Raw genomic sequence first — 12,086 nt, 5'->3', positions numbered from 1 at the left:
CTTGATCACAACTCTTATCCTAACCCTTATCAAAAAATGTTTATATATTGTTTTTTTGTTCAAGACATATTGGTGGATGTGTTTTTATCTGAACTCCAAAATATCAGTATGTGGCTTAAAAAACCCTGCCATTTAGGTCCCTGCTATATGTTTGTGTTTTTATGATAACAGAGAAAGAGAGATCATTCATTCTGTTTATTTTTTTTTTATCATGATTTATGATCACTACCACCCTGAAGATGAATAAAAACAATATGTTTATACAACACTGTTTACTGCCCTCTGATGACCTGATACTGTAAAATCAAAAGTCAATTCAAAAAGTTTTCCCCTGATGCAGCAACAACTCTGGCCCTTTCTCCGAAAACACCTTGAGCATGAAGAGTGAGGGAGCACTCTTCCTTTCACTGCTGCTCACAAGTGTTCACCTCCCTTTGGGTTTGAAGTATTAATGGATGAGTTTATTCTGGAGTCAGAAAGGTGACCTTCGTGCATGTGTGTCTGCATGGAGACTTAAATTCCACTTTTCACAGTCAACCTTTTTAGGACCTTTTCATACAAGTCCCTAAAATATGTGATTCTTTTTTATGTTACTTATTCATATTTATCTCATAAAAGGAAACTTAGAGGATGTTCCAGATGGAGGTAGATGGTGGTCTAAGAGACGAGATGAACAAGATGTGATAAAACATTGTGTTCCTTGAGATAGTATGACGAATGAATAGAAGCAGCAGCCTGGTTACATAATTTCATCTTCATTAGCTTTAAGTAAGATTAAAAAGTTTCTGCCTCAGGATTCACTCAGGTATAAGTCGGGAATAAAAGAGGATCAAAGAGAAAAAATGAACTTGAAAATCAGCACTTAATAAAAAATAACCATGTGTTCTGTTATTTGTTTTCAATTAAATCTAATTTTGTCTTCTGGGATGTTGTACTTTTGTTCATAGGGACTCTAATCTCCTGATAGTCCAGCTAAAAGCTACCTCTCCGCCACCGTGCCTGTCTAGCAGCAAATCATGAGTGACAGCTCATATGACAGCGAACACAGCCCCTGACATTGCTTTCACAGCGCTCCCCTTGCCCTGTGTTCCACCCTCTCTCTCAAAAAAGTGCTGGATGTGTATGATTATGATAAGAGCTGACAGCACTGCTGGTCCCACTTGTTCCATCAGCTTTGGGCTGGGCTAATGTTTGTTGGCAGGGTTGGGTCAGGTGGCGTGAAGGGACAGTGCATGGTGGCATGGTCCTGACAGCACGAGGGAAGTGCCAAACAGTCGGGCTTAGTTATTATAACAAGATAATAATGGCTCATCAGGGTAGGTGTATTCACCATGAAACAAAAAAAAAAAAAAGTTTTGTGCCTAATGACTTTCTGTCAAACAGTTTTTCACTTAGATCTTATGTTCTTAATTTTTTTAAATTTAAGTTACAATCTCGAAGATCTCTGTTTCGTTGTCCTTTGCAGCATCTATGGTGATATGCAGGAGTCTCTTTTGATCTCACTTCCCAGACTAACCATTCATTGCAGCGCTAGCGCACAAATGAATTGAAGAGCAAGTATGTTGCGTTACCCCCCGACTACCCTCTCTAGCAGGCCAACCACTGTTAGGTGTTGGAAAAATGCATCACTAATTGTATGCTGCTTTTGATTTTTCCCATGAATGTTGTCACAGCTCATAATACTGCAAATTAGGTACAACCCAAATGCTTCGAAGCTTCAATCGTTTCCTTGGTATGGACGTCCAACTCAGTAATCAAATGCTTCGATTTTTGTTTTTTCTGGGGCTGAACCCGAATTATGCCAGTCGAATTGGATTTAGCTGTACAGTGTGAATATTTGACTATTTGTTTTGTTTTCCATATAAAGTCTGAATGGGCTCTGCAGGACCGTCAGGGTGACAACAGCATTCATGTAATATAGTAGACAAGCTAACGGTGCTAATGATTTTTTGCTCACACTAGATATCAACAAAAGCCAGAGACTGTATCATATTAACTTGCTGTGAGCTGTAAATTCACCACTTCTTCACTTTGGTCTCTCTCTCCCTCTTTGCTGCTACTTACATGTCTGCAGCTGCAAAGAATGGCATGAAAGTCAAGAGCAGCAAAGTCTGGGGACCAAAACATCCCCAGAAGTACATTGCGCAGCAATCTCAGTCGACCTAGGTCTCGGACTGATAAATCGAGCCGTCGACTTTTAAAGGGCAGCCCTAACCCTGAAAAAACTCTACTGCAACGGCTTTCATCAGTGGGCTGTAGGCACAGTCACCATTGTGTTACCTCATTCAGTGAGAGGGAGTGACTTAATGGACATTCATTTGAAGGAAAATCTTCAAGCTTATTTTAATGTATCTTTAATTCTTTAATTGTAATCAATAGAACCTGGACTTCTCTTGCCCCTTTAGTTCTGAACTGTCTTTAAGGCCTTAACTTTCTATTCATACTAGTGAACACTGAAGGAAGTTTCACCCCTTCCACCCTCACTGAGAGATGCCAAATTCCCCGTAATCTCACACACTGAACCTTTTAAATAGATTGAAACATGCAAAGCCAAGGAAAAGTATTACCATCATGAAGCATTAAAATTTTAAAAAGCTATTAAACCATCTCTCTTCCCTGCACCCTTCTTCTATCAGCATGAAAAATCAACGTTACACTAATAGCAGAATATTTCATGCATATCTGTACATCATGTCCTCAAAAATGGAAACATAAATAAACCAGACAACCCAAAGAACAAAATGTGATGTTAGTTCCGAGTCATTGCTGGGTCACTGATGTACAGCCTAAAAACTATAACCATAGTTCAACTTTATTCCACACACAAAGACAAACAAGGACAACAACAACATGGTTTTGAAGTTGCTTTTGTAACTCTAATCTTTTTAATGTTCCAACAGGCGCTGGGGAGTCTGGGAAGAGCACCATTGTAAAGCAGATGAAGTAAGTTGCAAAAGCAAACTTTATCTTACTTTATTTTTTAATACTTGGTCTTTTCTATTAACCCAAATATGAGTTCTTCATCCCAAAATGAGTGTTTTCACTGTGAAACTTGACCAGTTATTTGCCACAAACCAAATCTGACCGAACCTGGCCACAGGTTTACGTAATCACAAACGACTGATCATAATATTTGTTTTATGTAGGAAGATAAATTAATCTGTCAACTTGTGAGGACACGAGCACGAACCGTGCAAGGACCCTCTTGGAATGCAAGGAATTATTATTTTTCTCCAGAACAAATCTCATTTTTGGAAGTGGCCTAAAATTAATCAAGACCAGATTTAGTATGCAAAAAGAAAAAAAGCATGCTCTGATCAATGAACAAACTTGCGATACAGAGTCCCAATATCCTTTTATTAACATCAGCCACACAAATCTGTTCTATGATATGGGAGGAAGGAAAAGACAACATCAAACTGCTTATTTGGGAGCTCCTGTCAATTCTCACACAGCTCGCAAGCAGCCTAGCAAGTAACACAGGCTGGCTCCTCCCCTTTTTGACACCTCTGTCACTCACACACACACAAATGAAAGGCAACTTGACACATCCCCAGCTCCAGCATCACAGGAAATACTATTTTACTGCTGCATGCTGTGTTCCCTTTTACAGAAAGACAAGGCTGCATCAGTCTGTGTCCCGCCCGCACCCCCGACGTGTGTGGAGGTGTGAGGGCCGGCTCATCGCTGCTTGTGGCTTTAATGTTTCTGTTGTTCTGTTTTCCTTGTTGCGAGGAAAATGTTTCAGCTGTAGATGATTCTCTGCTCACTGTTAAAGTTGCTGTACCTCACTTGTCTTATGTTCTGCATTTTGCTAAGATACTCAGGAAATGACTGTATGAAATCAGACGCTGAAGCTCAATAGTTTGCTTTTACAACATCATTGTTAAATAATATAAATTAGACTTTCAGCTGTGTGGTTTCAGGGGACATTTGCAGCCTCTACTGTTTGTTATTGTCTTTTACTGCTCATAGCACAAGACCAGTATGAAGATTTTGTGAGTCCAGAAGATATTGTAATGCCTGTGCGCCAATCAGAACACACACACTCACACAGGACCCTAAATGGCTTAATTATTCACATTCCTCTGGGCTAGCCATGCGCTGAATCCATTTTTTATGAGCTTGGAGCAGGAACAGTCTGTCGGTTTCTGAAGCCAGGTTATTAACACGTACAGGCATACAGATAAATCATCCGACAAGACAGAAACACTTGTTGATTATGTAACATTACACATTGATGCATCCTGTGTAAACATGACATTACAGAATAGTAAGATAGGAAAAAATGAGGCAAACTATTTGTTTGCTACATTATTGCTGTACAGTATTACTTGCATTGACGCTATTAAAAGCAGTTGGCAGGTCTGCTTTAGAATTAATGTGGGGCCGTCTCTCTCTGCACTTCCCCCTGCAGCCCGATAAGTCTGGAGGATTGCATTTCAGGATAGGAAGCACAGACTCTTAGTTCTCTCACTCTCATGTTCTGAGTTCTAATATTTTAAGAGGTAAATTCGGGAAACTGCATCACCTGGGTGCTGCAGAGTTTAAGCAGTCTCATTGTGTGTTAGCTGCACTTCTATACAGCACCGACCCTACACAGCATGCTGACATGGTAAATGTGATGCAGAGTGTAGAGTATATGCTTCTTGGTGAATAAGGTAGCAATTGTACACAGACAGCAAAGCTTTAATAATTAATTTAAAACAACAGTTCACCCCAAAATCAAAAATACATCTTTTCCTCTTATCAGTGGTGCTATTAATCAATCTTTATTGCTGTAATGTGAGTTTCTGAGTGTTGGAGGTATCAGAGGTATCAGAGATGTCTGCCTTGGCTTGAATAAAACAAAACTAGATGGCACTTGGCTTGTGGTGGTCTTTTTTTTAAATATTTGAAAAACTCAACAACAATGTCTCTTTTTAGAAATCATGACCTCGTTACTCAAGACCTTGCTGTGAGCAGTTTCATGTAGGAACTATTTTCTTTCTACCAAACCTGCCAACTTAATCACCATGCAGAAATAAGCATGCATCCACTCATGGACAAGAGGCTCATGCTTATAACAGCATAGCATGTAAATATTAATGGCGTCGTCCTCGGGCTGAAATGTAACATAAGCTAGCTCAGTGATGCTAGGTGAGCTAGCAGTAGATGCACGCCACCTTCTGTACAGAGATGCAGTTGGCGTTTGTAGTTCAGTAGGAAGAAAATAGTTCCTATATGAAACAGCTGGAAAAGAGGTATTGCTGTTGAGTTTTCCAACTGTTTTTTCTTTGCACTTTGAGCACCACAAGCCGAGTGCCATCTAGTTCCATTATATTGGAGAAAAGGCAAACATCTCTACTGCCGGTATCTCCAACCTTTGGCATCTCACACTAACACAATGTAGATTGATAAACAGCACTACAGGTAAGAGGTATTTGTATTTTTTGATTTGGGGGTGAACTGTCTTTTTTTTGATTGAAGTAATAAGGTATATCGCTGAAGTATTCTCACTGATAATAAAATATTAGTGACTGCTTTGAAACCTTAATTTTAATGTCGCAAAGACGGCAGGATACCCACTTGCCATAAAAAAAATCTTATTTCAGAGCTGCTAAAATAAATAATTTTATTTTAACAATGGATCAAATGACTACATGTAATGTTAATGTCAATGGGGCTGCTTGTATTGATGAACCAGTGCAGTTTCCCTCAGCACTACAGGGTGTTTTGAATCAGACGGAAGACAGGCATGGGGGAAAAAAATGAAAACCTATCCTTTGATGTGCACTCTAATAAATATTATTTATATTTTTCATTCTCAGGATCATCCATGAAGATGGGTATTCAGAGGATGAATGCAAGCAGTACCGAGCTGTGGTTTATAGTAATACCATCCAGTCTGTTATGGCCATTGTCAAAGCCATGGCCAGTCTCAAGATAGAGTACAGCAACCCTGGCAGAGTGGTGAGACGCACAAGCACACACTCAACACTTAAAAACACAATGCATTTTTATAACATAGCATTTATAACATAGCAGCCTGAAAAAAATTGTCATTGTGCAAGAAGGCAGAATTCAACTGGCCTCACTAACTGTGGACAGATCAGGATCTCCCTCAGGCCACAACAAAACAAAGCCTGTTTTATCAACAGCATCTTGTAGTTGCAAAGCCGCTGCAGTCCTTAAGACTAATACTTGCCCAGAAGACTTTGCCTTTGTTTCTACAAAACACTGTGTCCCTTTTACTTTTCTTTCCGTCTCAAAATAATAATGAAAGCAAAACTCAGCTGCAAACCCTGCCCATTATCTCTGATACAAGCGTTTTACTCCCTCGCGTATCTGTATTCCAGTATAACCCAGTGAACCAAGATTATTTCAAGACTGCGATACCTCTGGGAAAACAGGTTTGTTTCTCAAATCACGCCTCCTCTCGGCAATTCTTGTTCAGTCAATAAAGCTGTGCCAAACTGAATGCTTGATCATGTGATTTCCAACATTCACCTGTTCAGCCCTTTTTCTCAGCTGTAAGAATTGCCGCTGATACTAGAAACTAGAACACAGTGTAATGCTTCTCTGATCCATCTCTGGATCCTGCAGGGAAAACTGTCCTTGTCTTCGACAGGCTTCACCTCCTCCATCTTTGATCTGCTCTCTCCTAAAAGTGGCAATATACAGAGAGAGAAGAGGCTGCAAGTGTGCGTAATACCAGCAGCCGCAGCTCCACTGAGGGCTGCTTTGGGTATTGGATTTATTCTGAAGCACTGGCACAACACATTTTAACAGAACATTTAGTTTGCCAGGTGCTCTCTGCGGCCTCAGCAATGACACAAATGAATTCATTGTTTTGAAGGCTACCACCTGTGAAAGGAAGACCTTACAGGTGGGCAAGAATTGTCTGGTTTCTGCTTTTTAAACAACTGTGATTCATCATTTTATAACTTCTTTGCATGTCTGTTTCTGCTTTTTGTTTGGACCGAAGGCCAAGACAAACCAATATCAAAGAATTAGTGGTGACGAAGGCCAACTGTTGTGTTGCCTTATGTCACTTAAGGTCGCCTGTGTCTCAAACAAAAAGTTGCACTTGCTCTTTTCTTGTCATGCATCGAACAGCCAATCGGAAGGATTTCATTCACTGATGGGCTCCATTGCCTATTCAGCATGCTGAGTAAGCCAGAAAAAAAGCAGGCTAGTTCCAACAGTAAGGGACACATCGCAAAAACTAGGGCGATAGACACACACCAACAGCCGGACACCGACCAAGGGCCGACCGTCATTTGAGAATCAGTGTTGATGAAAGCCCCCTGCTGACTCATCCTCACATTGTAGCGTCTCGGACAAATAGTTGCACAGGAACACACCAAACCAACGGCGTGTGTTCTGCACCTGTGTCCATACCAGCAGACAGCGGCCATCTGTAATAGGCATTTAAAATAGGAAAGGAAGACCACCAGTCAGTCAGCAAAGCTAGTTAGCCACTTTAGCTGTTTGTTTTCATTTTTCATTTCAGTTTGTCTTATTGTGCACTGAGCTGAACTGCCAATCAGGGTGATTTCATTCAGCGGCAGGCTCCACAGCCGCTGTTGATTCAACATAGTCAATCGGCCAAAAAAAAGCCGCTGAGGGTTGACGAGGGCCAACAGTGCAGGACACACCTCGGCGATGAGTGCAGAGGGCGCTCAAAATTGGCACAACGTTGGCGGACTGCCGACTGTTGCCCCGAGCTTTAGTTAAACGCCTCCCCCAAACAGTAATTGTCAAATCATAGCTTAGCAGATCTAACAAAGCACGTCAGGCCTGTCAAGATCTGAATATATCCACTTGTTGAGGCGGTTTTCATTTGGAATTCAGTAAGTAAGTCTGGAGGATGGTTCCTTTCCTTTCTGCCTTTCAGAAACAAAATTATTGGAGTAAAGGTGTGTGAATTGGATTTAACTGTGTTTTTATTTGCTATATCATAAGATGCAAATGTCAGCTTGTCTGGCTAACTCCTGCTGCCTATAATCAAGTGTTATTTCCAATTCTTATGGAGTGGTGCAGAAATGAGTCCATTTTAGCACTCCTGGTTCTCTCGTCTTAAAGTCTATGGGTTTTTTGAATGGTTTTTTGGTTAGATGCTTGTAGTAAGGTCTGTGGTTAACGCAAGCTCAAGAGACTTTCACGTTTTTTTCTACGACATAAAGGGGAGAGGGAGATGCATCTCTCCTCAGATACTTTTCATCCATATTTTGCCTGTTAAATGAGCTTTTGGGAGTTTTTTTTCTTTCTTATTTGCTGTGAGGGTCCAAGATCAGAGGGTGTTGTTTGTTGTACAGATTGTAAAACCCCCCTGATGCATTTTTTTTTATGAATCAGCTGGAAACATTAAAAAGTCAGTCAGAAAGTGTGTTTTCAACCACATCATGGAGCTAACAACATGGAGCTTCATTAGCTAGCTACTGATCAAATCTGCTTGCTTTTGTTTGTCAAATGTCTGAAATCAAGGACCCACTGTTTCAAAAAATTACTGTACTAAGAATGTCAAGTGGAAATCTACAATTTTACATCAGTACCATTGTAAACTGTTTGCCTCATGCAAACAGAAAGATTGACAGGCATAGCATTAGAAACTAATGGGGTCAGGCCCTTAGCAACCAATTCATTTGCATCAGTAAAAAATCAGTGATTTCAGTTTCTCCAACATGAGGAACCTTTTTTTTTTTAACCTTCGTATGATTATACATGTAATGTCTTTGGGATTTTGGGACTTTCGGTTGTTTCCTATGTGGCCATTTGCCATTTGTGATTATTTTTGACATTTTATAGCCTAGATTGAAAGCTTAATAACAAGAATTTATAATATTGAAGTACAGCTTTAATCAACGCACATACACAGAACTGCATCAGTGCATTCATTAAATACAAAACATACAGAGCGACAGACACACCCTGCACACACATGAAAACACATGCCACCATCAACATCAACAAGTCACAGCTTCGGGCCGAGATGCAGTCTGCTGCACTCTGAGAACGCTATCGGCCTATGAACAAGCTGTCAGTGAGGTCTAACAGTGGCTGAAGTCGTTCCTGTGGAGGAGTGTGTGTCAGTGTGCTTTGGCAGCGTATGTGTGCTGTAAGTGAGGCTGTCATAAAGGATTGAGGACTCTGCTGTGGTCATTAGAGCGAGATAAATAGATTTTTTTTCCCCCCTCTGACAGATCTTTTCAAATGGCTGCATGTACGTGACGATACTCTCACAGACTCCCACACATGGCAATTAGTGTTCTAGCCTGCCCATACTTACACACTACAGCATTGTAGTACACACATGCAGATTGTGCATGTGCAACGAAATCAAAATGTGCACATTATCCACGCTATTTGCTGTTTAGTTTGGTTTATGGAGGAGAAAGACTTCTAACAAATATATTACAGTCCCAGAAATTTACTGCTATATAAATCACTTAGGATCCAATTGATGAGCTTTAAAAAAGCATCTCTTTTGTTGGTGGTGTGTAATTTCAACAGTCATACTCACTGCAACAAAAAAAAACTCTAGAATAAAACAAGACTATTTGTCTTTTTCAAACATTTGAATGCACAAAAACTCTGTAAACTTAACTGTTATCGTCCTCACAATACAGAAGTGGTGATTGATGCTCACAAATAACAAGGTAAATAAACGTCAGTTGGCTGAATAAAAACCATTAAAAATATAAAATCACAGCTACCCACAAAAGGAGCGAGGATGTATTTGCTGCCTGACAGAGAAGCAGGTTGAGATGGATACTCGTTTTCCCTCAAATGTGACAAATACACACAGTAAACATTGTGAAATGTATTCATTGTGAAGTATTCCTTTATTTCAGAGAAGACTACATACATATTCATAATTCTTGTACACAGAGAAACAGTTTATCCAGCAGCCAGATACTGACCAGTGATTAATCACTGTTTTATTGTATTATTTCACTTATTTTGAGTAAAGCTCAGAGAGGATTGGTCATTTTATGCCAAAAGGAAGATGGAGAATTGAGAGAAACAAACATGGTGGAAAACAGCAGGAAATCAAACCACACTCTGTTTTTGCATCCCTGCATGCTGTTACCTGAGTCATGTATTGGCTTGGATTATTATAGGTTTTAGTGATAGATAGATAGATAGATAGGCAGATAGATAGATAGATAGATAGATAGATAGATAGATAGATAGATAGATAGATAGATAGATAGATAAATTTAGATAGATTTAAATAGATCTTTTCAAGATAGCCTTAAAGTCCTTCTCCTTAGGTTAATGTCCCCAAAACGTTTGGAGGTAGGGGACATGAAATACTTGCATTGCTTACTGAATATGCCTGATGGGTATTCTGGTGTTGTTCTCTAACTTATGTTTTTATTTTCCCATTTTATTTTTCATTTTCAGAGTAAAGAGCTGAACTGAAAATTAAAAAAAAAAAAAAAAAAAAACTAAACTGACTTGTGTCTCTGCGAAGTTTGTCACTGGAGAGGTGTTTTCGCATTCATCTACTGAAGGGGGTACTGTGTGTGCACTTTCCCAAAATATGAGATTCAAATGTACACAGGGCAAAATTTACATGACAAATCAAAAGCAATTCTCTCCAAGGTTTCCTCTGATACTAACGGCAGCAGTCTTGATGTGCGCTGCCCTTTCACCAATCAATCTTGTGTGAACAGCACTGGAGAAAGCAGAAAGCCATAGCGAAACAAATTTCTCAGTGAGAGAGGCAGAATAGATCTGCACCCTGCCCCTTTTCTTTTTTTCACTTTTATATGGGAAAATCATGTTAAACACAATATTAGTATTGTCATTTAAAAAGTGTCTTGAGTGAGACTTTAAAATAATATTTACTAGCCAATAAGTTCATCAGAAATGTTGGTCTCTGTAGTTGTCCTGGGTGTCCTCGCTGTAAAAAAGATTCTTTCTTAGAAAAATTTCAATATGAGAAATAAAGGACATGATCAAAAGTCACTGCAGAAATGCATTTTAGAGTGGAGCCAAAGCTCATATGAGGCTTACGCAGTTTGTGTTAGACAAAATCATTTTTTCAAACCCTTTCAATGTACATATGGGCATGTGTCTGTTCCATTAAGAAAAACTATCCTTAAATTATGTATTATTGTTGCTTCAATCCATACACAAGTCTGTACAGTAGATACAGATGATGTAACAGTTTTCATGTATTTTTTAGCAGTGATGCTCATATTGTGACTTTGTCCTTATCGCCCCCTGCAGGATGATGCCCAGCAGCTCTTCGCCCTGTCTGCTGCTGCTGAGGAACAGGGCATCTTTCCTGATGATCTGTCCAACGTGATCAGGCGATTGTGGGCTGACAGCGGCATACAGAGTTGCTTCGCACGGTCGCGAGAGTACCAACTCAACGACTCTGCAGCGTAGTGAGTGTGAATTTATTTATATGTTAAACTGTGACGCCACGTAGGATTTAAATATGTTTGTTTTTTTATAAAAAATAACGTGCCGGCTTTTGTACTAGAACTTGTGATGCAACAATCTATCTATTAAAGCAGGGATGTCAAATTCATTTTAAGTTTGGGTCCACATCCAGCACAATTTGATGCCAGGTGGGCTGGGCCAGTAAAATCATCAGGTATTTTACAGTTTAACAAACTTTGATACACTAAAAATGCTTGAGTTTCAGTTTGGCTGTAGTTTGAGATGAGATGAGAAATCAGATCTGAAATCAACTACTTCATGGAGCAATGTTTTTTTCATAGGGCCTCGATTTTCAGATTTGTAGTATAGACATTTGGGGCTTTTACTTTGGAAAATTTCCAAAGTTATACAATAAATATGCTTGATTTTTGTGTCTGTTTATAGTCAGAAATGTCCGTAACTGAATTGTACCAATCGTCGTCAGGGATTATCTATTATATTTTTATCTCCAGCAACCCAAAAAATCAAAGAATAAAGACATTTTTCTCGCAATTTAGTAGTATTAACTTCATAATTAGTCTGAGATCATATTGGTCGGGCTCTGGTATTAATGACTTATTTAAAATCTCACACTTAGCAACGTTATCCAAAAAAACTAAACAAAACCTAAAACACAACTCCTCCCGCACCAGTTCTGGCTCTAG

The 12,086-nt window shown here is 39.5% G+C and overlaps 1 protein-coding gene across 3 annotated transcripts in view; it reads left to right on the top strand.

Annotated features, from left to right (window-relative positions):
- The window catches only part of gnai2b (guanine nucleotide binding protein (G protein), alpha inhibiting activity polypeptide 2b), a 55,694-nt gene that overhangs the window by 32,317 nt on the left and 11,291 nt on the right, over positions 1–12,086 (top strand). For all 3 annotated transcript variants that reach the window (XM_042507258.1, XM_042507272.1, XM_042507265.1), the window contains exons 2-4: positions 2,901–2,943; positions 5,811–5,952; positions 11,224–11,384. In XM_042507258.1, the coding sequence (XP_042363192.1) occupies positions 2,901–2,943; positions 5,811–5,952; positions 11,224–11,384 (346 nt within the window). The remainder of the gene's footprint in view (positions 1–2,900; positions 2,944–5,810; positions 5,953–11,223; positions 11,385–12,086) is intronic.

Source organism: Plectropomus leopardus, chromosome 2 (assembly GCF_008729295.1).
Source record: "Plectropomus leopardus isolate mb chromosome 2, YSFRI_Pleo_2.0, whole genome shotgun sequence".
NCBI lineage: Eukaryota > Metazoa > Chordata > Actinopteri > Perciformes > Serranidae > Plectropomus > Plectropomus leopardus.
Note: the sequence above shows the minus strand (reverse complement) of the source record. Positions and strands in the feature narration are given on the sequence as shown.